The sequence below is a fragment of the Malaya genurostris genome, chromosome 2 (assembly GCF_030247185.1).
Source record: "Malaya genurostris strain Urasoe2022 chromosome 2, Malgen_1.1, whole genome shotgun sequence".
In the NCBI taxonomy this organism is placed as follows: domain Eukaryota; kingdom Metazoa; phylum Arthropoda; class Insecta; order Diptera; family Culicidae; genus Malaya; species Malaya genurostris.
In genome coordinates, this window is record NC_080571.1 from 118,926,200 (window position 1) to 118,953,256 (window position 27,057).

General features: G+C 35.9%; 2 protein-coding genes across 6 annotated transcripts in view; both read left to right on the forward strand.

Moving 5' to 3' along the window:
• Positions 1 to 27,057, forward strand: part of LOC131431618 (serine proteinase stubble) — a 409,964-nt gene that overhangs the window by 260,607 nt on the left and 122,300 nt on the right. The window lies entirely within an intron of this gene.
• LOC131431621 (protein croquemort-like) lies at positions 15,752 to 17,595 on the forward strand. Its single transcript, XM_058597448.1, has 5 exons — positions 15,752 to 15,924; positions 15,978 to 16,283; positions 16,344 to 17,176; positions 17,230 to 17,320; positions 17,375 to 17,595. Exons 1-5 carry the CDS (start codon positions 15,793 to 15,795, stop codon positions 17,501 to 17,503), a joined length of 1,491 nt encoding a protein of 496 aa, XP_058453431.1. The 5' UTR covers positions 15,752 to 15,792; the 3' UTR covers positions 17,504 to 17,595.

Below are 27,057 nucleotides of genomic sequence, written 5' to 3' on the forward strand. Positions count from 1 at the left end.
AGTTATGCTGCTTCCTGAATACCGGCTCTGGAAGTACCTGAAATTACCCTAAACTCTAAAGTGGAAATTACTTCTACATATCATGGAATGTTTAATCGATTGTTACACTTTTAGATTCAAATTCGATCCGATGTGCAGTTTCGACATTACAGAGTAATGAGGGATTGAAATCTCAAAGTGCAGCTTAAAACGACGGTCATTAAAAAAATGTCACGAAAACTGGAACACCGAAGAATATTCATGCAAAAAACACATGTGGATTGATAAAAAAAGGTATCATCTCACTGCTAGGTGGATTAAGTATGTTTTTTATATAAATTAAAAAATAGGTTTAGAATTCGCTCAAACTTTAGAAATTTTTTTCGAGGCCCGGATGTCAAATACCAATCGATTCAGCTCGACGAACTGAGTAAATGTCCGTGTGTGTGTATGTGTGTGTGTGTGTGTGTGTCTGTATGTGTGTTGTCAACGAAGAGGTCGAGGTCTCAGAGATGGCTGGACCGATTTTGATCAAACTAGTCGCAAATGAAAGGTCTCCCCGTCACCTTGAATGGTTTTGAGTTAGGATGTTTACTTTTTGAGTTATACGAAGTTTTATGTCAAAATTTTCAGTTTTTTGACAATATCTGCCACAACTGACCTTGAAAACAGAATATGTTTTAGACATAGATTCCGCACGGTAATAGCTAGCCAACTAGCCATGGATTGTCAAAATCCGTCTATTTTTAATGGAGATATCGATATTTTGTGTAAACGACTTTTCGCCTTATTCCACTAGTAGGAGTTTTAAGCGTTTGATTATAAAGCGCTGTTTTGGAGCCAAATGAAACACGATTTTATAAACAGTCACAAGCAATTGTTTCTAAGTACCAAAAAGACTGTGTACAGCATCTTTTTTCATGGCATTTTGCCTCGGACCGATTTTAGAACGGTTCGTTTTTGGCAACATAATCGTTCGAGTATGACATGTAAACTAGATGATGGCAGCATTTTCAAGTTGAAATAAATTTCATAATTATTTTGATTTTGATTTGAAGAACATAACTTCCATATACCATTCGACTCAGTTCGTCGAGATCACCAAATGCGTGAGTGACAAACAATTTCACTCAATTTTCTCAGGCTAAGCCGTTTTCTCCAAACTCAGATTCACATGAAAAGTAGTATGGGAGTCCAAACAAGGTTCCTGAAATACGTTTAGATCCGACTTCTGGTTGCGAAACCACAAAATGATATGTGATCGCGTAGATGGCTGAACGGATCTAAGATTCAAATGAAATCTAAGAATCATCTATGATTCAAATGAGAGGTCTTAAAATCCTATAAAACGTATTACTTCCGGTTTCGGAGATACAGGGCCCAAGTAGCACGTTAAGTTGCTGTCCTTTATTTTTCTACTGATTGTGCAATTTATCAATTTAGTTTATATTACTATTCTGGTGACTGGTTTACAAAAACATAGGAAACATATTTTCTAATGAATATGTTTCACATTTGATTTTCTATACAACTGCTCGTAAGACAAACATGGAACTTTAAAAATATTCTGGCAATAAATAAAGGGTAATACTACATATTGTACAATTGATCTTTTATGTTTTAGTAAATATAAATTGACAACGAACTGCATTTTTATGGTGAAACATGTCTTCGTACGCATGAAATTTTCAAGCTCCTTTGAATGTACGTGTTTTGATGATTGCACATCAATTTCTATGAAAATAACAATCTATTCTTTTCAAAGAATATGATCGGAATAGTGTTCAAAATATGTATAAGAAAGCTATCAAACATTCATACACCTTTTCAGACGATTTTAATCATATTGATGTTAATCTGAAAAATCTTGGAATGTTTTTTTCTTCAATATTTTCCATTATGGCATCGAGGGTAACAGTGTGTTGAAAAGAAAATGTTTCACCCACCCTAATTATATATTTTACCTAAATAAATGGAAATATAAACATGTAAATGTTGAAAAGAGAAATTTTAGTTTTTATTTTTATCAAAGTAGTTGTTTTTATTTTTATCAAACTAGTTTACTTAAACAACAATACAGTTTAGTAATTCATCTTAGTAAACCCGACATTTGTGATACGCACTGTAGGCATTATTTTGGTGAGCCCATGTGCTTTAGTTGCAAAAACAAGTTGCTCAAGCGGTACTATATAACTATGAGAATAACTATGATGAACTTAACTTTTTGTTCAATATCTTTGAAAAGTGATGTCAGGTCTGTTCATTTTTTCGCGAGATGAAAACCGAATACAAATTATCTGATTTGATTTTTGTTTTCATTGCGTATGTAATGCTGTATTTCTGAAACTTTTATGATAATATTCTCATGTCGGCAAGTTTTGCGTTCATTTCAAGCAGATAAATCTGGTACAACTTATTTGCAAGTTTCGAAATGTTTTTCTTAAAATGAAGAAAACTGCACACACTTACCTAAAATTTCATGAGGCAGCCGAGACTATGCGGACTCGGCAGCAAAATAGTTTTAAATTGTTCTGCAGTGATTTTTTCGGTAGTATTGTAAAACTTAACAGTGATAAGTTGCACAACCGATTTTAATATATTTAAAATTCTTCCTGAACTTATCTAACATAAAAAAACAGTTCTAAAACAATTGTAGAACCTCTTGAAATTTCAATAAGTTACATTTGCTACTTGGGGGTGATTAGTATAAAAATGTCCATTTCACATAAATTAATCAAGTTTATCGGGTTGGCAGATTTGGATAGTCGATTACCAAATAAATTTATTTCAGTTTAATCAAAAATTTAATTCACACTACAATTTCTCAAAGATCGAGTTCGCTTTCACATCTCATCCAAGTCAGTCGATAAAACAAAACCGCTTACGTACGGGACGAAAGAATCCAAATACAATATTGTGTAGTGAACAATAGAACGACCTCGAAAATGAGTGAGCCAAACGAACACAAGCTACCGCCGACACGAAAGAATACAATTGTTGTTGACTTCAGTCAGTGCTTAAACAGCAAATGCATCTTGACATTAAATGTGTGCATTTACTTCAATGCAATAAGACAAATAATGTTGTTTACATCCAGTTTTATAAATAGCTGGATGCAATTCAATCCGTAAAAGACAATAACAATGTGCACTATGTGGAGCACGAGAACTTAACTTCAACATTCCAGTATATATGAAAGATAGTGCTATAGAAGTGCGTGTGCATGATCTTCCTTCAAGCGTCATCGATGCTTATATTCGCAAAACTACCCTTCGATCATAAAATTGCGATATCGCAGTTTTTGATTTTTGCGATAGTTGATTTAACTAATTTATTTTTGATTCAACCAATAACGTTTTTGATTTGCATATATTCAAGTAGTTAAAAAATATGTTGTTTTGAATGCTGTCAAATGCCGGAGACAGTTGAAAGCAAAACAATAATCGCAATGCAAAATCAACAACTTTTTTAGTTGAAATCTGTTCGCGTCGCTTCAAAATGTCAATGAAAACAACATCGATGGTTAAAGCGTTTGGTGAAATTGTGTTCATTCGATTTGAGAAATTTATGATAACAAGTGTTTATCTAATATCGGTGTTGTGATAAAGTTAACCTTGTTTAAGATGAAAAAGATTTGGTGACAAATTAGAAAATGTTAATGAATGATCATCTCGTAATCTTTCAGGTATGCGCAAAAATTTTATGCTTCAAATTCGATCATTGATTTACTTCCAGCAGTTTGTTTTACTTCCAGCTGTTTGATACCGATGATGATGTTCATGCATTAGCAATAAAACGCTTTTTGACATGAATTTAATTTATAAAAGTAACAGGAGCGAAGGGTTTCAAACACACAGAACGCGCTGCGATTGAATGGCGCGTTTGAATTGCCGTCGCAAAATTCCAATTCCCAGCGGTTGATGCACCCAAGCTCATATAAATTGACTAAAATTTTCGCAAATCAATAACATTGTTCGAATTGATTCAACTATTTGCAATGTCTAAAACAAATAAAACCGATTTATTTTTCAACTAACAGAATTTTGTTTCAATAACAACACCAGTTATTTCAACTAAAATATTTGTTGAAATTGAAAGGTATGTGTCCTCACTAATTGACAGCATTTTTTTTCAAACAGTTAAATTAGTTGTTTCAACCATCGTTTCTGCTAATCGAAAAACAAAAATGACAGTTTAGTTAAAACAACAATCGATTAGTTGTACCAAATTTTAACCAATCGAATTCAGAAAATCAACTAATATTCTGGTTGAAATGGGATCGCGGGTGGTTCCGTGTATGTCCCAATACGGAGAGATTCTCTCTATCGAAAAAGAAAAGTTGAAGAACTTTTTCCCCGGTATTCTAAATGGCGTACGTTTGTTACGCACACTCTACAGCTGGGTATTGAATTCTTCACGGAGAAAACTAAGCTGATAGTATTTTCAAGGAAGCATGAACCTGCACAACTACAGCTTCATCTAATGGGTCAAACCATAGCTCAGGTTTTCACATTCAAGTATCTCTGAGTCAGGTTCGATTCCAAAGGTACCTGGGGATGTCACATTAGGTTTCTGAAACGAAAATGCCAAAAAAGAATCAACTTTCTCCGTACAGTAACCGGAACTTGGTGGGGAGCTCAACCAACAGATCTCATAAGGCTGTACCAAACAAAGAAATTATCCAGTATCGTTGTTTGCGTATAGCCTTAGGTTGTATGCAATCGACTCATACGAGGAGTCTCGAGGTGCTGGCGGGAATTCTTCCGTTGAAAAACCGTTTTGAGATCTCTCACATCGACAACTCATTCGATGTAGTGTCCTAAATCCGTTGGTTATCGATAACTTTGAACGGCTAGTCGAGCTTAATTTTCAGACCCGATTTATGACATTGTACTTTGATTTCAAGTCAGAAAGAAGATATTTGTGGAATTCCGGATCCCGTACGCCCTCAAGTGATCCCAAATATTATTAATGACAAATTTGGGAAGGCGACTGTAATAAAATGTTTTACACTGACGGATCACATCTCGACGGGTCCACTGGCTTCGGTATTTTTAATGAAAATTTCACCGCCTCCTATAAACTCAGTGATCCAGCTTCAGTTTACGTCGCAGAACTAGCTGTAATTCAGTATACCCTTGAGATCATTGATACTTTGCCTGCAGACCATTACTTCATTGTATAGGACAGTCTTAGCTCTATCAAGGCTCTTCGCTCAGTGAAGCCTGGAAAGTACTCACCGTTTTTCCTGGGGAAAATACGGGAACAACTGAGTGCTTTATCTAAAAATTCATACTGGATTACCTTGTTTTGGGTCCCATCACATTGTTCCGTAATGGGCAATGAGATGGCGGACTCACTGGCCAAGGTGGGCGCATTACATGGTGAAACTTATGAAAGACCAATCTGCTTCAATGAATTTTTCAGTCGTTCTCGTCAAGACGCACTCGTCAGCTGGCAAACCTCCTGGAATGATGGATGTCTAGGACGGTGGTTACGTTCCATTATACCGCAGGTATCGACGAAAGCTTGGTTCCGAGGGTTGGATGTGAACCGTGACTTTATTCGGACAATATCAAGGCTTATGTCCAACCACTACTTGCTCAAAGCGCATCTTTATCGTGTCTTACTGAGACTAATCACTGCGCTTGCGGTGACGGTTACGACGACATCGAACATATTGTTTGGGTGTGCTCCGAGTATTGTGACGCCAGACTCCAGCTAGTCGAGTCCTTTCGGGCCCGAGGTAGACCGTGACGTTCTGGCGACCCGAGATCCTCTTTACATGACTTACCTCTATAACTTCTTAAAAACCATAGACGTGCAAATCAAGTGCTCTCTTTTTCTCTTCATTCTACAATCCACTGTACCAACTCATCCTTTTCTTCTATGGAACGGTATGATATACGATGAACGATTTTTCGGGCTGCAGAAAACGCCAAAAATGTCCTACAGTGCGGGTCAACCGCTACTACACCATAACTGGAAGAAACATGAAAAACCCAACCGGGAAACTCAAAAACAAGCTGTGCATAAATATGAATTCTTAATGACAAGATTTATTGTTGATCTGGTCCCACCCTCCCGATACTCCTTTACTAATCCTAGGGGAGTAAGCCACCCCTTAATATGGCTTCCCTTCCATCTATTTCTAACAACAAGACCAACGGCCACGTTAAGCTAACCACAATGAGCCAAATAAAAGCATTTTATTAAAAAAATGAAAACAGATCATTTAATTTTCTCGGACATCGCTGAACAGATTTTTCGCAAACTTTGAATAAAGCGAAAGTTCTAATGATCACATAGCCTGCGGTAAAATAGCATCTAAATCCAACTTCCGTTACCAGATTTCGGCTATACCGATCCCCGATCTCCGCTTCCAGGAACAAAGGAAATGATGACTAAAAGCTCTAAAAAAAATTTACTCTCTTCGATTTGTCTGGGATAGTCGTAACAATTAAAAACCCTTCTTAATCCACCTAGTGGTGTGATAATGCCTTTCTCTTCTTTCACAACAGTTTCATGAAAATATGTTTCATACTTTTATTAAATAATTTTGGATACTAATTTTGACACCAATTGATTCAGATTGATTCGAGTAGTTCACAAAAGCATGCTTCAGTGTTTATGTCACACAGTCAGCATCATTTTTCGAAACTAGTGCTTGACATTTGCGTTGCCTATTTGTATGAGAACAGTGATGCTAACCAAAAAAAAACTACAAAGATCAGCCCCATGGGGTTGTTCGAGCCATTGATGTGGAACAAGGCAACCAAAATTTCTATTGATCGGCATTTTTAATCAATCGTCACACTTTTGAATCCGCAATTGCACGAGAGTCTGCTTATATTGATATTGATTAGGAACCAACACCGAACATTGTTTGTTTTATAGCCGACGAAATTACACCAATATCCCAAATGTATGCAATTGTACAAAGATACATACTTGCGATACGATTTTGATATTAAAGCTTCTCTTCGTCAAATTTGTGTTCAAGTTTTGTATGCAAGCAGTTATTTGTATAGCGTTAAGTTTCTCTACCATTCTGCGTTTTTGGTTGAAGTTTTTCTCATTATCAATCGAGTTCATCTTATATAAGTTAGAAATTAATCGCACTCAAAATTTATCCTGGGGTAGTTGTCAATTTCTCAGTCGAACATGGAATTTCATTCGAGCTTGCATGACACAAGATCAGATCATACCAATTGAAGCTTCAAATCGTTTTATGGCACTTTTTGTCTTGCTGTCTAGCAACAACCTACCTGTAGCATGCTACGCGTAGGACTGAAACGTTAGCTATAATTTCGCTTTTATTGATAGATTCGCGTGCTTCCTACAGATTCGCTTTTGCATTGATTGGCCAATCAATGGTATGCCGGAGAATTTTAACAGACAAATAGGACACTGCTCGCTACAAATCAAAATTTCAGCCATATGTTATTGAAAATACGTGGCTTGATACATTCAAATCGAAACATAGAAATATTTCCAATCAAATGATGAAATACTATTAATAATTGATACAAAATAGACTAAGCTGTAAGTGTTTAAAACCTGACACATTTCTACGTGTATTTTTCCTTGAGTTTCTGATTTGCACCCCTATAAAGAAAATAAAGATGTGTTCCACATCAAAAGCCTTCTTAGTCCACTTAGTGGAATTTTCATATATCTTGAAAAATCACCATAGGGAGGAGTACATGAAATTTTCGAAGTCGAAAAAAAATTTTAATGCCAAAAGGCTTAGAATTGCATGAAACGTCGAGATTTAGTGTCATCTCGAAAAACAATTGTTTGAAAAAGTCGACTTTTTGGGATTTAGAAAAGATATGAAAATTTTTCTAAGTATCAGAAAGTTGATTTAAAAAAAAATTTTTTTTTTGAGATGACACTAAATTTCGTTGTTTCATGCAGTTTTAAGAGTTTCGGCATCAAAAAAAAATGTTCGATTTTGGAAATTTCATGTACTCCCCTCTATGGTGCTTTTTCAAGATCGAAAATTGTCAAACCTTTACCACCGGGCAGCACCCCTTACGCATGTCCGATTTAGCTCAAATTTTGCATGAAGGCTTTTTTCGAGGTGCTTAAACTTTTGAGCACTAGAGCTTAACGAAAATAGAGGTGATCCCAAAATTTTGGCGCCCTTATATATATAAGAGCGGTAAAAATCAATGTGTTTTGTCGGTTACGTCACTTATACCATCATATATCTGGAACGAAAAGCCACAACCATTTGATCTTCGAACTTGATCAATGGCCCGATAGTAGCTTTCAAACGAGTACAAGTTTGTTAAAATCGATTCTGCCATCTCTGAGAAAATTGAGCGCGTTAAAATACAACGCTTTTTGTCGGTTACGTCACTTATACTATCATATCTCCGGAACCAAAAGTCACAGCCGTTTGATATTCGAACTTGATCAATGGCCCGACAGTAGCTTTCAAACGAGCTCAAGTTTGTTAAAATCGGTTCAGCCATCTCTGAGAAAATTGAGCTCGTTCAAATACAACGTTTTTTGTCGGTTACGTCACTTATAAAAGGTGATTTTTTTGAGGTTAGGATTTTCATGCATTAGTATTTGCTCAGATTTTTTGAGGTTATGATTTTCATGCATTATTATTTGCTCAGTATGCTTTGACATTTCATCATGAATAGACTTACTAACGAGCAACGCATGTGAATGGGCCCTAGAAAAGTTGGCAGAAAATCCGCTTTTTTATCGACAAATTTTGTTCAGCGATGAGGCTCATTTCTGGTTGAATGGCTACGTAAATAAGCAAAATTGCCGCATTTGGAGTGAAGAGCAACCAGAAGCCGTTCAAGAACTGCCCATGCATCCCGAAAAATGCACTGTTTGGTGTGGTTTGTACGCTGGTGGAATCATTGGACCGTATTTTTTCAAAGATGCTGTTGGACGCAACGTTACAGTGAATGGCGATCGCTATCGTTCGATGCTAACAAACTTTTTGTTGCCAAAAATGGAAGAACTGAACTTGGTTGACATGTGGTTTCAACAAGATGGCGCTACATGCCACACAGCTCGCGATTCTATTGCCATTTTGAGGGAAAACTTCGGAGAACAATTCATCTCAAGAAATGGACCGGTAAGTTGGCCACCAAGATCATGCGATTTGACGCCTTTAGACTATTTTTTGTGGGGCTACTTCAAGTCTAAAGTCTACAGAAATAAGCCAGTAACTATTCCAGCTTTGGAAGACAACATTTCCGAAGAAATTCGGGCTATTCCGGCCGAAATGCTCGAAAAAGTTGCCCAAAATTGGACTTTCCGAATGGACCACCTAAGACGCAGCCGCGGTCAACATTTAAATGAAATTATCTTCAAAAAGTAAATGTCATGTACCAATCTAACGTTTAAAATAAAGAACCGATGAGATTTTGCAAATTTTATGCGTTTTATTGTTTAAAAAAGTTCTCAAGCTCTTAAAAAATCACCCTGTACTATCATATCTCCGGAACCAAAAGTCACAGCCATTTGATCTTCGAACTTGATCAATGCCCAACAGTAGCTTTCAAACGAGCCCAAGTTTGTTAAAATCTGTTCAGCCATCTCTGAGAAAATTGAGCGCGTTCAAATATCTTCGAAAAGTGCACACACATACACACACAGACATTTTCCGATCTCGTCGAACTGAGTCGAATGGTATATAACACTATGGGTCTCCGAGGCTCCGTTCGAAAGTCGGTTTTTCTTGCAATTCTATAGAGAAAGGCAAAAACTCGGACTCAAGAGAAAAGTCCTAAGGCTTTATAGGTCGATAAGAAATTTGATCCAGATCTGACATCCGGTTTTGGAATTATACGTTTACGCCGAGTGTTATAAATGTCAAGCCTAAATTGAGGATGACTATGCATAATGCGTTAAAACCATTTTAACTGATCCAACATATAGGTCTTGTTAACTGATGGTCATACTACCAGTTCACTTGTCTATTACGATACTGGAAATAGTGTAAAAAATCTAGAAATGAACTTGCACCTATTTCACATATTAGCGATTATGAGAAAGATATTATTCCACCATAAGATGGATTAAAACAGAGTTTTTCATCAGCAACTCGTGTCGCAGTATATCGCGCGCGTATATTTAAACTTTTTTATTTCGACGCAAACGTGCAAGTAGGCACTCTTTTTTAAATAGTAATCATTTTTTAACATACCGTCGCGTAAACATGGAGAAGTGCGGAATTAGTAATTGTACTGTCTACGACAATCGCTATCTCTGGAAGTGTCACGGAAAGTGCAATCGAAAATTTCATGCAGCCTGCGTGGGAACACAGAGAAACCACGAAGAATTATTAAGGACCTTCATGGTACCTCTCTGTATTGACTGTCAGCAGGAATTTGCCGAAGAACTGCAAATGAAAAAACTTATTCATCAACAGCAGGAATTGAACCAAACAGTCCGTGCCCAAATTGAAGCAAACCATGCTTTATTCGCACAAATAAAAAGCATGAAAGTATCACATGACGCTCTCGACAGCATGGAATCTCTTTTGCTGAAGCTAGAAACGGACATAAAAAATGTAAACATTAATACATGCAACGCGGCCAGTAAAGTCATAAATCGCATTTCATCACTTTTGAATGAACGCGACGAAACTTTTTTAGCTGACATAAAAACCGCCAACAAGCAACTGTCCACTAAGACAGAAGTAAACCTTGAAAAAGTGTTTACTTTTTTCGAAAACAAAATTGACGGCGTGCAAACAAATATTAATGAAATAAAAAGTATCGACCCACCATGCAGCTTATCATCGAAAGAATTTTTGGACGACATCAAAGCACTGTGCAATGAAGCAATAATGAAGAAAGAGCAAGTCCCTCAAGCTCATCCATGTATTGCTGAAGAAATGGGAATCAGTGCCCAGTATGCTAAACCTTCGGAAGAAAAAGCTGACTCGAAAGTCACGTCAGGCTGGCGCTTCATCGGCAGCAAAAAAAATATGGAAATGCGACTGGAGCGAGTATGACAAAAAACAGCGCACTCGACGACTGCAAGAAAAACAAGCAGAAAAAGCAAACCTCAGACGAAAACATCGGAAGCGGAAACAGCAAAATAATACAAATTACAGTATACGCAGTAAAAACAACAACTACACCAACAACAGCAAACACGACAACAACAACAACAACAACAACAGCAGCAACAACAACAACAGCAGCAGCAACAACAACAACAACAACAACAACAACAACAAAAACAACAACAACAACGACAATAATGTGCACTACAACAGCAACTTGAACACTAATAGTAACAATACCTGCCACAACAATAACAATAATGTGTCATTACAATATACCTTACCCTTGGACAAAGACTTACTAGCAGCTGCACGGGTTCAATTCTCCGGGAATCCAGGTGCAGATATTGCCTCAAAATTCATAAATTTTCAAAAAGGTGAAACAATCAACCCTTACAAAGGAACAAGAAGTATTCAAAACAACACTACTCCGGTCTTAGGAAGTAATGACATCGAAGCTGCACCATCCACTAACTATATGAACACATCTTCAATATCACAGAACATAAATACGTCTGCAATATCACAGGACATGAATACAGACAGCCAATTCGAAATTGATCCAATGCGTCCTCCAATTGTACGCCTTACCTCACAATCTGCAAATGGCGACGAACGCTTCTTAAAAGCAAGGCTTCGTGACCCGAAAATAATGCACGTCGTCCGTCTGTATTTGTCATACATGAAAAATCAACAACCTACAGTATGCATCGAGGGTATGACACCAACTAGTATAAAAATGCTATTAGCATCAGAAGGCCTTCCAACAACACCTGACCACCTCCTACGAATCTTCATCGAAGTGCATCAGGAATATGGAATGAAACCTAAGGAAGCGCTGGCCGACCTGGACTCTTATGGGAAATTTTTGACAAGTGAACGTACCCGCCGACTCCAACTAATCCGGGAAGCCGAACACAATTTTACAAGGCCGAATTTTCGGAAATAACGACGCCCTTTGACGAAGGAATAGAAACAGGAATTAGTAATGTAAGTATTCCAGAATTCTCAAAAACTTCTTCGCTTCACAGACAAAATGTGACTGAAATTTTGGTCTATTGCCAAAATTTCAACCGCATGAAAAGCCCGGCCAAAATGAAAGAAATTCACCAAAATTTAATAACCTCCTCTTTTGACGTAATCCTTGGAACTGAAAGCAGCTGGGATGAAAGTGTAAGAAGCGAAGAAGTATTTGGAAATAATTTTAACGTATTTCGGCACGACCGAAATTTATCTCTCTGTCAGAAAAAATCTGGAGGTGGAGTCCTTATAGCCATTAACTCTTGCTTTACTTCTGAAGAAATTATTACTCCTAAATATAAAGAATTTGAGCATGTATGGGCCAAAGTCTCAATATTGGGAGAAGAACATATTTACTGCTCTGTCTACTTCCCACCCGAAAATGCGAACAAATTCTCTTTTGAATTATTCTTTCAATCTTTAGACACAATTATTTCGAATATGGAACCTGAAGTAAAGCTTCATATTTTTGGCGACTTCAATCAACGTAATGCGGACTTCATTTCTGACATTGAAAATGAATCAATCTTACTTCCAGTCGTAGGAGAAAACGAAACATTGCACTACTTTTTCGACAAAATTTCTAATTTTGGCCTACATCAAGTAAACTCCGTAAAAAATCAACAAAACGCATATTTAGACCTTCTTTTCACAAATTGCACAGAAGACTTTTGTGTGAATGCATCAAATCTGCCATTATGGAAAAATGAAGCATTTCACACCGCAATTGAATATTCATTATTTACACACAATGCATCCCTTCCCTACGACTTGGAATATGAGGAAGTGCCGGAATACAATAAAATTGACTTTGAAGTAGTCAAGTGTAGACTAAGTATAATAAATTGGCGGAACATACTGAGTACAGAAGGAAATGTCGACGTCGAAGTAAACAAATTTTATCACATTATAAACAAAATATTAGCCGAAACTTTGCCTATGAAAAGAAGAAGAAAAAATCATAACAGCAAATTACCTGTATGGTTCAATTCACAACTAAAACATTTGAAAAATAGGAAACAAAAAGCACACAAAACTTACAAACAAGAAAAAAGTGACGCTCATCTTCAAAATTACTTAAATCTATGCAATCAACTTAAAATAGCCATTAACACAGCACATGAAGAATATAACCGCAAAATTGAAAACGAAATAAAGACTTGCCCTAAGAACTTTTTTAACTACACAAAAACTAAACTAAAAAGCAACAATTTTCCATTTCAAATGCACCTCGACGAACATGTAGGGAAAAATACTACAGAAATCTGCAATCACTTTGCAAATTTTTTCCAAGAAGTATATACATCTTATTCAGAAACTGACCGTGACCGTGAATACTTCTCTTTCATACCTGCATTTTCCAACTCCATCTCTGTAAACTATCTATCAGAACATGACATTTCGACAGCACTGAAAAACTTAGACGCCTCAAAAGGGCCTGGACCTGACAGTATACCACCAATATTTTTAAAAAATCTTGCTGAAGAACTTACACTACCACTACAACTACTTTTTAACCTATCACTTAATAAATGTACTTTTCCTAAAGCATGGAAATCTTCCTTTCTTGTACCAATATTTAAATCTGGTGCAAAATCTAACATTCGGAACTACCGTGGAATAGCCATTATCTCATGCATTCCAAAATTATTTGAAAAAATTGTAAATGAAAAACTTTTTCATCAACTTAAAAATGTAATAACAAACAAACAACATGGCTTTTTTAAAGGCCGCTCAACTACAACAAATCTCTTAGAATTTATGACATTCACTCTGAATGCAATGGACGCCGGAAACTACGTAGAAACTCTTTACACTGACTTTAGCAAAGCCTTCGACCGTATTGACATACCATTACTTCTACACAAACTACAAAAATATGGCATAAAACATACTCTTCTGGAATGGCTCAAATCATACTTAACGAATCGTGTACAGGTAGTCCGCTTCCAAAACATTCTGTCTGAACCAATCAATGTAACTTCTGGCGTACCTCAGGGTTCTCACTTAGGGCCTCTCCTTTTCATTTTACATATAAACGACATTTCCTTCATACTCAAAAATCTGAAAGTGCTTATATATGCAGACGACATGAAACTCTTCATGGAAATTAAAAATATTAACGACGCTGTAATATTCCAGAACGAAATCAATCTATTCCACATTTGGTGCTGCAAAAGTCTACTCCAACTCAATGTAAAAAAATGTAACTCAATAACTTTCAGTAGGAAAAATGAAACTATACCTATAAACATACATCTAGGAAATCAACTTGTAGAAAAATGTAAAATTGTAAGAGATTTAGGCGTAATCTTAGACTCCAAGCTCACTTTTGTGGAACACTACAATACCATAATCAATAAAGCTAATAGCATGCTGGGCTTTATTAAACGCTTCAGTCATAACTTTCAGGACCCATACACAATTAAATTATTATACACTACATATGTCAGACCTATTTTGGAACCTTGCAGCCTAGTATGGAATCCATACAATATTATTCACGAAGAACGCATCGAATCTATTCAAAAACAATTTCTTTTATATGCACTTCGTAAATTAAACTGGACAGCATTTCCTCTACCATCATATGAAGCACGCTGCATGCTCATCAATATACATACACTTAAAGAACGCCGCGACTTTGCAATGCTTTATTTTATCAGCGACATTATTTCTCAACGCATTCAATCAGCTCCATTATTATCGCAATTAAATTTTTATATACCTAGCCGTCAATTACGTTCCAGGAAATTATTTTTAGAAAAACAAGCTAGAACAAATTATGCAAAATTCAGTCCAGTCAATCGAATAATGCGCCATTACAATCAATACTGCGAACATCTTGACCTTACTATGTCTAAAAATCAAATCAAATCTCAGCTTTGTCGTAGAAATAATGCGTAGTATGTAAGTGAACATTGTAAACAATTTATATGTAGTCTACATTTGCTTGACGAAATAAATAAATAAATTCATTTTAACAGTGCATTTTGTTGCGTTATCTTAAGCTTAGAATGACAGTGGTTGTTGTCTTTATGAAGTCGTTTTTTCAAACTTCACAGCAACGTTAATTTCAAACCTAAGGGTCCACGGACAACTTTTACTCCAAAGGAGTCCGTGCTGTAAAAAGTTTGGGAGCCACTGCTCTATAGTACTCTGCGTCTGTCCAAAAAGTTACAAGTTGTACGACTTGAGAGTAATTTATCAATTTTATTATTGAAACCTGAGAGAGTAACTATCGGGTGGGTTTTTGGAATGATCTGATTTAAAAATTGGAACTATACTATTCTGAACCATCATATGAAAGGATTCAGATAAAATATGGTCAGCACAAGGCCCTTGACTGAGCCCCTGAAGAGATGTACAAAGTGTCATTCAAATCGGTGAAAGTTGATCTTGATTGTGTCTCTGTAAATTTCTGGAACTGCTCATTACTAAAATAAAAGCTCGGAAGTTAGTATATTTGATTGAATAATCAAGTGTACATAACTAACATTTGCTACAGCTAAAGTGAATTTTTGTTATTTAATCTTTGGTTCATACTATCACTATGATAACGATTCGCTTTTGCCAGATCTACCTCCCATTTAAATCTAGAGGAGAAAACATTATTGATGTTGATTCAAAAAGGCTTTATCTCAGCGATAGCATGATCCAGCTGGTAGTTTGAGTATTAGCTTCAAATTAAGTAAGGCATACTTAGTCAGTACGTATTGCGAATTCAAGCAAGTAGCTGCGATATGGGCTGCTGTTGTAATTGTTCGAATCGTACCAAGAAGGTTTGTTCCTTCGTTGGAGTGGTGATCATTTTTGGTCTGGCAGCATTTTTTGGATTTGGCCTACCAGCAATAGTGGAATCAATGGCGCGGAAAGTGAGTAACTAATTTTTTTTGCTATTTGCAAAACTAACACGTAATTACATTAGGAATTCATAATGGAACCAGGCAGTCAGGTCTATGAAAACTGGATTACATCTGAAGTTCCTAAATATTTGGATATTTACATTTGGGATTGGAAAAATCCTGAAGCTATCACCGAGGAGAACATTCCCTTACAATTCGTCGAAAAGGGGCCGTATGTGTTTTTGGAAGATCACGAACGACATGACATAGAATTTGATTCAAAACACACTATTACATTCCGGCAGAAAAGAATCTGGACGTATGTTCCGGGCCAATCGAAGGGAGATTTTTACACCGACACCGTGACAACTCCTTCTACCTTCCTAATGGTGAGTAGATGGGGATTGTTGCCAGTAAGAGCATTAATTGGAAAATCAATTTTTTTGTAGTCTGTTGGAAAATTGGTAAATGGTGATCCAGATAAAGCAAACTCGCTTGATAAAATTATCAGACTAAACAATTTGGTTGATGGAATTACTTACAATAATGTTCTCGTGCGAGATATTTTGTTTGATGGGGTTGAAGATAAACTGCTAGATGCCATGAAAAAGCTAAGTAGTCTTCTACCGGAAGGTGTCAATGTACCTGACTTCGACGGGTTTGCATATTTTGCTGGTCGAAACACCAGCGTGGAGTATGATGGCATTTTTCAAATGGGAACGGGCACTGATCAGTTTACTAACAGCGGTTTGCTAAGGACTTGGAATAATGAATCGACTGTTCCGTATTTCCGAGATGATTGTGGTAAGGTGCATGGGTCAACTGGTCAGGTTAATCCTCCCATGTCAAGTGATCAAATTAGAAACCCGGAAGATTATCATCTGTTTATCACGGATGTGTGCAGTGCCTTCAGCTTGAAGTACGATAAAGAAGTAAAATTTGAAGGACTAGATGGAATGGCTTGGATTGGAGATAGTCGGGTCTTCGATAACGGACACCACTATTCAGAAACGGATTGCCAATGCACGGCGCCAGTTGATGAGTGCCCAGCTGTCAAGCCAGGCATACTTGACATTTCTGGATGCAAATATGGCGCTCCGTTGTTTGTTAGTTTTCCACATTTTTATCTAGCAGACCAAACCTACCTGGTTCATTTGGATGGGCTTAATCCCGCGCATGAGCTCCACGAGTTCCAATACATTATGCATCCGTTTTCAGGAATTCCGCTGCAAGTGAACGGCAGATTGCAGTATAATCTGCAAGTGAAAGATTACGGATTGGAGTGAGTTGATCCTAATAAAGTTTTTTCTCAGAACTAACTACGTTTTTTTGCAGATGTACAGAAGGCTTACGTGATTTGGTGTTGCCGCTATTCTGGGTTAATCAACGAGTAGCTTTAACGTCGGAAAAAATTGACGATTTGAAGGTATATTGAAATATCAGTTGATTACAGTTGGTTATTCATTTGATATGTTTTTAGACTGTTGACACGCTTCGGGCGGTTGGAATTTACATAGGTTTTGCGTTACTTGGCGTTGGTATCATATGGCTTGGAGTGACTCTCTACTGCTGTATATACGTGTGGAAAAATCCGAAAACAAGCGTTTAAATGTGTACACAATAGGAACAATTGTTTTTATCGGTTTAAAGTATATTCCTAAGTAAATAATCTGAACTTAATGTTCAGACTAGTTTCAAGTATTTCAAATTATTACATCATTTTCATTCTGTTTTTTTATAGTTTGTTTCTAGACAAATTCAAAATCAACTAATTTTAAATTTGAAATCCATTTCTGATGCTTCATATTTGAAACTACTGACAAGTATACCTGAATTTCAATTATCTTGGTAAACACTACAGTCGGAATTCAGTTTGCAGCTTTAGTCAAATTTCTTGTGTGCTGAGTTTTTAAAAGTGTCCAAGAGGAAGGTTTGATTTCAAAAATTTAAAACGTGTTAGAAATTAGCTAGTGGTGTAATGATGCCTATCTCATATCAATCATATTCTCATATATAATATGAGTATTTTATTCAAAATATTTTTCCTCGTTTCTTGAAAGAAACCAAAGAGATTGTTTGTGCATTAACTAGTATAACCTACAGAATTAAACAGTTCTTTGATCGGTTAGGTCATCCACGAGAAAACGAAGTGAGTACTACTATTGTTGGTACTTCCACAGCCGGAACCCGAAAACCGATACAATCGAAATCTTTTCGTATGGTCATCAACTAACATGACGTACAAACTCTACTAGTTTTTGTTCAAATTTTGAAAGTTTTATACGATATTGACATCGTACTCTTAACAACGGTGTAAATTTTTGTTAAATCTATAAAACCTTCCATTTGACCCTAAGTTTGTGGAGAGTGAGTGAGGTCCATTTTGGAATATATCACCACTATTTTCAGTACTTCTGGAACCGGAATCTGTGAGTCAGGATAGCCAAAAGCAGCTCATTTAGGGGTTCTTCGGTGCTTATTACAAGTGTGTTGCAAATAGCTTTACGTCTGCCTAGCGGTTCAAATTGAACTGTTCAAGTTCACAGTAAGCAGTTCAATTTGAACTGCTCTGCACTGACGAGCATAAGACGAGACGTAAAGATAGCAAAAGCAGCTTGTTTGGCCGTCTACTGATAATAATGATCGAATGGAATGGTTTATTGGTCGGTTTAGAATTTTTTTCCGTGTTTTGTTTCGCCTCTTTAAGTAGTGGTATAGAATATTTAAAACACTTCACCCTATAATTCTTATCTAAGTTTTTTAAAAAAGAAGAAAAGTGACTAAGTAATTTGAAATTGGATTTTTTACATTGATCACACTATACTTCAGGAACAGGAAGTTGGATCCAGATGAAATTCAGAAGTTTTGTAAAGGATTATAAGACCATTTATTTGAATCTAAGGTTGTTAAAATCTGATCCGCTATCTCTGAGAAAAGTTAGCACATATATTTGAATTTTTTGCACATTTTACCCCATAACACCGGAACCGGAAGTCGGATCTAAGCAAAATTCAGGAACTTAATAGGAAGTTTGTGGAAATCGGTTCAGCCATCTCCGAGAAAAGTTAGTACAAAACAATGCTACACACACACAGACAATTTGCGCAATCGACGAACGATGAGTCGAGTGGTATACGAAACACGTTCAAAAGTCGATTTTCGCAATGATTGTATAACCTTTCTATATAAGAAAGGTAAAAACAATTTTAGTATTTACTATGCTAAAGTATAGGGATAGAAATCTGGCTCCTAAACTATCAATCCGATAAATTTTTTATCATGCCATATACATTTGTACTTCACTTTTTGAATCGCCAAAATTGAGCCAAATAAATCAAAAATTTATTGAGAAAACCCATCGTAATCTACAGTTTAGTGATTATTTTTTTCTGATATGGGTTTTATAAACCGCAATATAGATTAGGCAAAACTGCAGGAACGTGTTAAGATTCTGGCTATGGGACACGTTACTCAAACAAATTATTGATTTCAAATCGCTAAGTACTTGAAAAATCAGGTCAATTAATTTTCGTACTGGTTTGCATGACTTCAATGAGAGATCATTTTATTTATTTATTTATTTATTTATTTCTTATTCCTTCATCCGACCTGTTATAGTCTCCATGAAGCATTGGAAGGGGAAAAGCCCAATTGAGGATAATTCAATCGTCAAATTGGGCGTAAAAACCCCTTCATCATTTCTGACGGTTGACAATAATACAATTATACATACATTTTCATATTACATTATGGGATTACACTTATACATTACATTAATCTTCTTAGTATATCTTTAAAAACATCACATGAAATGGAAAAATCAAAACATTCATAGGCACTATTAAAACTTGGTTCGTTTTGTCCATAGTCAGTACGTTGATAGTCCAGTCTTAAAAATTTCCTCGATCTTAAAGTTCTAGGTGGTACATTGATATTTACTCGAGAAAGGATATTAGGAGCATCAATTTGTCCCATCAATAGCTTCCCTATAAATACAGCTCTGGAAATATATCTCCTTTTTAAAAGTGTGTCCATATCCAGTAATCGACAACGATCAGTATAAGGTGGTGATTCTGTCGGGTTGCGCCAAGGTAAAGCTCTGAGGGCATAGAGGAGGAACTTAGCATGTATTGATTCGGTTAATCCAAATGTCCGATCGGTTAATCATGTTGTCCGCCAACAAGATGCGATTTGAGCCAATCGGTGAATGTTTCCGATGCACCTAGTTTTCGAATTTTCGCTAGTAACAGAGTATGTTCATCACGATCGAACGCTGCTTTAAGGTCTGTATAAACTGTATCAACCTGTGCTCCATCTTCAATGTTTCTGATGCAGTGTGACGTAAACTGAACTAAATTCGTAGCTGTTGATCTACCGGGGAAAAAATCATGTTGATCGGTCGATATGTATGATTTGGTTTTTTGAAACAGAACATTGATAACGAGAATTTCGAATAACTTAGAACCAGCACAAAGATAAGTGAGCAATACCATCTGGGCCAGTTGATGTTGATGACTTCAGTTTTTACAACGCAAAAATTATTTCTTCGCATGTGAATTGAATGTTACCAAGACTTATAATATCGCAAGGAACATCTCTGAGCCCGAATTCCAACTGAGCAGGATCAAATGAAATTGTGTCGAAGACACTTAAGAAGTGTTTAGCGAACAAGTTGCAAATTCCAGTAGATGAATTTGAACATTCATTTCCAAGAGTCATAGTAGAAGGGAGGCCTACCTGCTTGCGTTTACTATTTACGAAAGACCAGAAACGTTTTGGATTGTTGTTTAAGATCGGCTTTGGAACATTATTCAAAATACACATTTAAAAGAGACATCTTGTCTATTAGAGTGCAATTTGCTCCCGAAAGAGAGGAAGATGACGGATCGATGGTAGCATAACCGTAGGAAGTTTTCTTACATACAAGACCAGGTTGATGGAAATCTCAAATAGCAAATGAGAAGTAGAAGGATCCAGTTCACTTGCAATATTCGAGCAATTCCAGAAATGCTTAGCAGATCATCAGACTCGACCTTCTCCGGTTTGGATGAAACTTTGCACATGGTTTCAGTATGGCAAACCATAAGTTTTGAACCGATGGAGAGATCAATTCGATTCACGACTGATTTTTGAAAAGGGCGTATGTATTTTTGCATTTCACAAAAATTGCCTTTTTCAAATCGTTGTAATTCGGAAACCGTTAACTGTACAAAAATGGCGTTTAGGATGCAGTTGTAGGGAATCGATTGGGCACTCTAATAAAATATACAAAGAGCATGATTTTAATTATTTTTTGATAATTTTAATTTTAAAGCTGTTATTAAAACCTACAGATTGGTGGCTATCCCATCCGTGCCTTTTGAAAAATGAACAGTTTACGTCTCGTTGTAATTCGGAAACCGTTCATCGTACAAAAATGGTGTCCACGAAGAAGTTTTTTTTTCTCAATAATTTCAAAATTAACTAAAAAAATTAAATTAAAAAAAATCAGGGTTTCGATTTTTTTTGATAATTTTTATTTTAAAGCTCTTATTAAAACCTACAGATTGATGGCTATCCCATCTGTGCCTTTTGAAAAATGAAGAAGTTACAGCTAAAACAATTTACAGATATATTCGTTCACAACCAACATACATACCGGCGAATTGCTTACCTAAATTCTACCTGTTCCACATATAAATATATATAAATATATTTTGTCTGCTAAAAATCTCTGGCATACCGGATTTCCCTGCCATAGACGAATGATAATACACCATGATTAAAATTTCTCGTATCATGATCTTTTCGGACTGATTTCGATGAAATTTAAACGTAACGCACTTGAAGTTATTGGGTATAACTTCAGGCGTGTTTCTGCAACGATGGTAATTTTTGCAACATAAATTCAGGCCTTATGTGTGATTTTTGCAACGATGGTCATTTTTGCAATATAAATTCAGTGCAAAGCACGACGAACTTCTTTTAAAATGACAATATTCTGTTTTTGAAAAACGACGAGGCAAGAGATAACGTGTTTACTTGCGTTCATTACTTCAGTTTTTATTTTGTGTTTCAGAATTTGAACATTTAAACGAAGTGAATGAAAAAACACGAGTGAATCAAAGCTTTTAAAAAAGAAACTCTATGTCGAGTCCTTGCAAAAAAATCGTCTTATTCATAATATTTAGGCGCATCAATACAGCTCATGTTGTTATATACATATATATATATATATATATATATATATATATATATATATATATATATATATATATATATATATATATATATATATATATATATATATATATATATATATATATATATATATATATATATATATATATATATATATATATATATATATATATATATATATATATATATATATATATACAAATTAATTAAAGTGGTTGATCAAAATATTTTTCTGATTTTTGTTAGATGGTGTTCTAAATTCACAATCGAATCAAACGCTTGCTCTCGGAACATTATTCTAGTAACAACGATAACATCAAATATGTAAGAATACATTCGAACATACAAAATGTAACATTGATGTTTGTCAAATGAAAAGCGTAGTCGTGCTTAGTCTCTTATGATGTCAATTTTCGATTCATTATCTTTATTTTTTGTGTTATGTTGGTAAAACAACACGATCATTAAATAACATGCTTCAGGATCAAGTAAACATTTTCAGTAGGTCTTGCTTTTAAATGTCTGCTTTTTGCTTTACCATTAATCTATTAATCTATCACATCACTTGAGGCAGAGGGTTCAAAGTAATATCCGGGTAGAAAATTAGAGTTACGAGCTTCGAAAGAAATGCATTCTTCAAGTAACGCATTTTCGAACCGTGAATAATTTTTATGGGAGAAGAGTTATTGCTCATGATTTCATGATAAGTTGAAATGATTGGTTTCATGATTTTCTAATCATACCAGCAGTAACGGATTTCTTTCTGTGTAGCTTACGTTTTAATCCTGCGTGTAGCATGCTAGATGTAGATTGTTGCTAGACAGCAAGACAAAAAGTGCCATAAAACGATTTGAAGCTTTAATTGGTATGCTCTGATCCTGTATCATGCAAGTTCGGATGAAATTCCATGTTATATCATTTTCGCCTGAGCAATTTGCAGCTACCCCAGGGTAAATTTTGCGCGGGTTGGCAGCTCAATGCATAGAACGCTGGTCTTACAAGCCAGTCGTCGTATGTTCGAGCCCCGACCTGGAAGGATTCTTAGTGTCAGTAGGATCCATAGTACTAGCCATGCAATGATTCTGTACACTAAGAATCGGCTGCGAAGTCTGTTGAAACAGAAAGGCCAAATTCCACAAAATGAATGTAATGCCAAGACTACTACCAGGGTAAATTTTGAGTGCTTAAGATTAATTTCTAATTTATATTAAGTGAACTCGATTAACAATGAGAAAATGTTTATCGCTTAAAACGAAATTGCAAAATGGTAGTAATGGTAGAGATACTTAACGCTATAAAAATAACTGTGTGCATACAAAACTTGAACACCAGCTTGGCGAAGAGAAGCTTAAATATCGATAGCTGTACCGCAAGTATGTACAAAGATATAAATGCATACATTTAGGATATTGATGTAATTTCGTCGGCTATAAAACAAATCCAAATGTAAAATGGCAGATCAGCTTATCTTGAGTTTATCTTTGATACTCTATTTCAGGAGTTCCCAAACTATTTTGGGTCATGGACCCCTTTACTAACATTAATTTAGGCCTCAGACCCCCATCAACAAATTTTTTTGAAAATTCAATTTGTTGCTTTTTACCTTTTTTTATATATATAAAAAATAGGTATAGAATTCGCTCAAACTTTCGAAAAATTTTCCGATTCAGCTCGAACTGAACAAATGTCCGTGCGTGTGTGTGTTGTCAACAAAGAGGTTGAGATCTCAGAGATGGCTGGACCGATTTTGATCAAACTAGTCGCAAATGAAAGGTCCCCCCGTCGCCCAGAACGCTATTGAATGATTATGAGATCGGATGTTTACTTTTTGAGTTATATGAAGTTTTATGTCATAATTTTTAGTTTTTTGACAGTATCTGTCACGCTTGACCTTGAAAACAGAATTTGTTTCCAGACGAAGAGTCCGAACGGTAATAGCTATTCAACAAGCCATAGATTATTAAAATTCGTCCATTTTTAACGGAGATATCGAAATTTTTGTGTAAGCAACTTTTCACCCATATTCCTGCAGTAGAAGTTCTGGGCGCTGTATGGCAAAGAAATGCTTGGGAGCAACGTAAAAAACGATTTTTTATACTGTTACGTACAATTGTTTCTAAGTACCAAAAAGACTGTGTACAGTATTTTTTTTCATTGCATTTTGCCTTGGACCGATTTTGGCACGGTTCGTTTTTGGCAACATAATCGTTCGAATATGACATATTGGAAAGACGGCAGTACTTCTGAATTCAGAACAATTTCATAATAATATTGATTTAAACTGCTGACTGCAATAAATGCTGGAAGAACATAATTTTCATATACCATTCGAATCAGTTCGTCGAGATCAGCAAATGCGTATGTGACAAATAATTTCACTCATTTTTTTACCTTTTTTTCGAAGATTACTCAACCATTTTCTACACACTCAGATTCATATGAAAATTCGTATGCTCCTAAATAAGGTTCCTGAATTATGTTTGGATCCGACTTCTGGTTCCGGGACTACATGATGATATGTGAAACGAAATTAAAATTGTGTAATTAATTTTTCTCGTAAATGGCTGAAGTCCCACACAGAATAATTAATTTTATCCAATGCTGACTTCCGATTCTGGAATGACAGGAGGATGAATTTTTAAAATTAAAAGCGATATAGAAAATGATAATCCCGAAATGCTTGAAAGTTGGACTCAAAACTATTGCAATTTATTCGTCATATGGCCATACGAATCAGTTTAGGTTATGCTGGTTCCTGAACACCGGCTCTGGAAGTACCTTAAATTACTCTAAATTTTAAAGTGGAAATTACTTCGACATATCATGGAATGTTTAATCGATTGTCCCACTTTTAGATAGAGTAATGAGTGATTAAAATGTCAAATTGCCGCTTGAAACGACGGTCATTGAAATAATGTCATGAAAACCGAAGCATATTCATGCAAAAAACACACATGCGGATTGATAAAAAAAGGTATCATCTCACTGCTAGGTGGATTAAGCACGTTTTTAATATTAATGTAAAATACTTACCAATTTCTGCGGATGGTCAAATAAACACAACTTTTTAGCGTAAATATTTCAAATAACAACTTATATCGAATAATAGGGGGTCGATTTCTAGACCTCATCGACCCCCATAGTCAGTTTTTGTTAACGTCGACCCCCGCAACAAGAATATCGACCCCAAGGGGTCTATATCGACCCCAAGGGGTCTATATCGACCACTTTGGGAACCCCTGCTCTATTTGATTGCATGTAATAATTCTATATATGTTAGTCTGTGCAACTTACTTGTACTAAGCTCCGAATCTTTTGAAACGTTTAATGATGGAACAACAGCTTGTTCAAATTGATACTGCATAACGATTTGCATTGCATTGTTTTTGTTACACTTAGTCCGGAATTCTTCTATGAGATTCTTAGAAGCAAGATTAGACCAACATATTATGCTTTATAAGACTAAATCAATTTCTAACAATTCAATTAGGTTACATGATTATTGTTTGCTTCAATAATAAGGTCTCAGGGATTATGCTGAGCGACAGTTCATTGTGTTTAGCCACATTTAACGGAAAAGAAGTATCTATGATTATCATCATAACACAACTTTATACTGACAACCATGTTGTTCGTAAGTAAATGAAGATTTCAGTATGCACGCTACCCGTTGACAAATTAAAACCTTTTTAAACTTTTTCGAATCAAGTAAAATGAGAAGAATCCATCGACAAATCACCAAGATATAAGCGCATCAAATAAGTTGGTTATCGGAGAATCAAGCTGAGCCATGGGTAAACTAAAGCAGAAATGTATTCGGGCATATATTTATAGATTCCTTTTTGTGCTATAGTTCATACTGCGCCAATCGGACGAGAGTATGCCATCATTGACTGCGACTGTCATTGGCTCGTGAAAACATAGGTCAATTCAAACCAGTGTTTCAATGGTGTGCAATTGAAATACTTAAACGACGTTACCTCATAAGTTTAAGTAAATGTTTCCGAATCGATTGGTAGTTAAATTATATAAATCCATGAACAAATGACTGAGTTATGAGCATCCAAAATTATGACAGAAAAAGGTTACGCGGTAAGTTTTGCATTCTTTAAATTGACACCTAGCATCCAATAGTGAGTAAGGCGTTTTTAATGTCAACAATTGACCAAAAATTTATTAAATAACAGATCGGCTGAAAAGTTCGTATCGTTTCTATGAGAGGGCGCCACTAGAATTAAATCCATACCATTTTCAGTTAATACCAACCTTCAAAAGATACGTGTATAAATTTGACAGCTGTCTGATTATTAGTTTGTGAGATATTGCATTTTGAGTGAAGCTACTTTTGTTATTGTGAAAAAAATGGAAAAAAAAGAATTTCGTGTGTTGATGAAACACTACTTTTTGTTGAAAAAAATTGCCGCCGATACCAAAAAATGGCTTGATGAGTGTTATCCAGACTCTGCACCGGGCGAAGCAACAATTCGTAAGTGGTTTGCAAAATTTCGTACTGGTCATATGAGCACCGAAGACGATGAACGCAGTGGACGTCCAAAAGAGGCTGTTACCGATGAAAACGTGAAAAAATCCACAAAATGATTTTCAATGACCGTAAAGTGAAGTTGATCGAGATAGCTGACACCCTAAAGATATCAAAGGAACGTGTTGGACATATTATTCACGAACATTTGGATATGAGGAAGCTTTGTGCAAAATGGGTGCCGCGTGAGCTCACAATCGATCAAAAACAACAACGAATTGATGATTCTGAGCAGTGTTTGGAGCTGTTATATTGAAATAAAACCGATTTTTCTCGTCGATATATAACAATGGACGAAACATGGCTCCATCACTTCACTCCGGAGTCCAATCGACAGTCAGCTGAGTGGACTGCACGCGATGAACCGAACCCAAAGCGTGGAAAGACTCAACAATCGGCCGGTAAGGTTATGGCGTCTGTATTTTAGGATTCGCATGGTATAA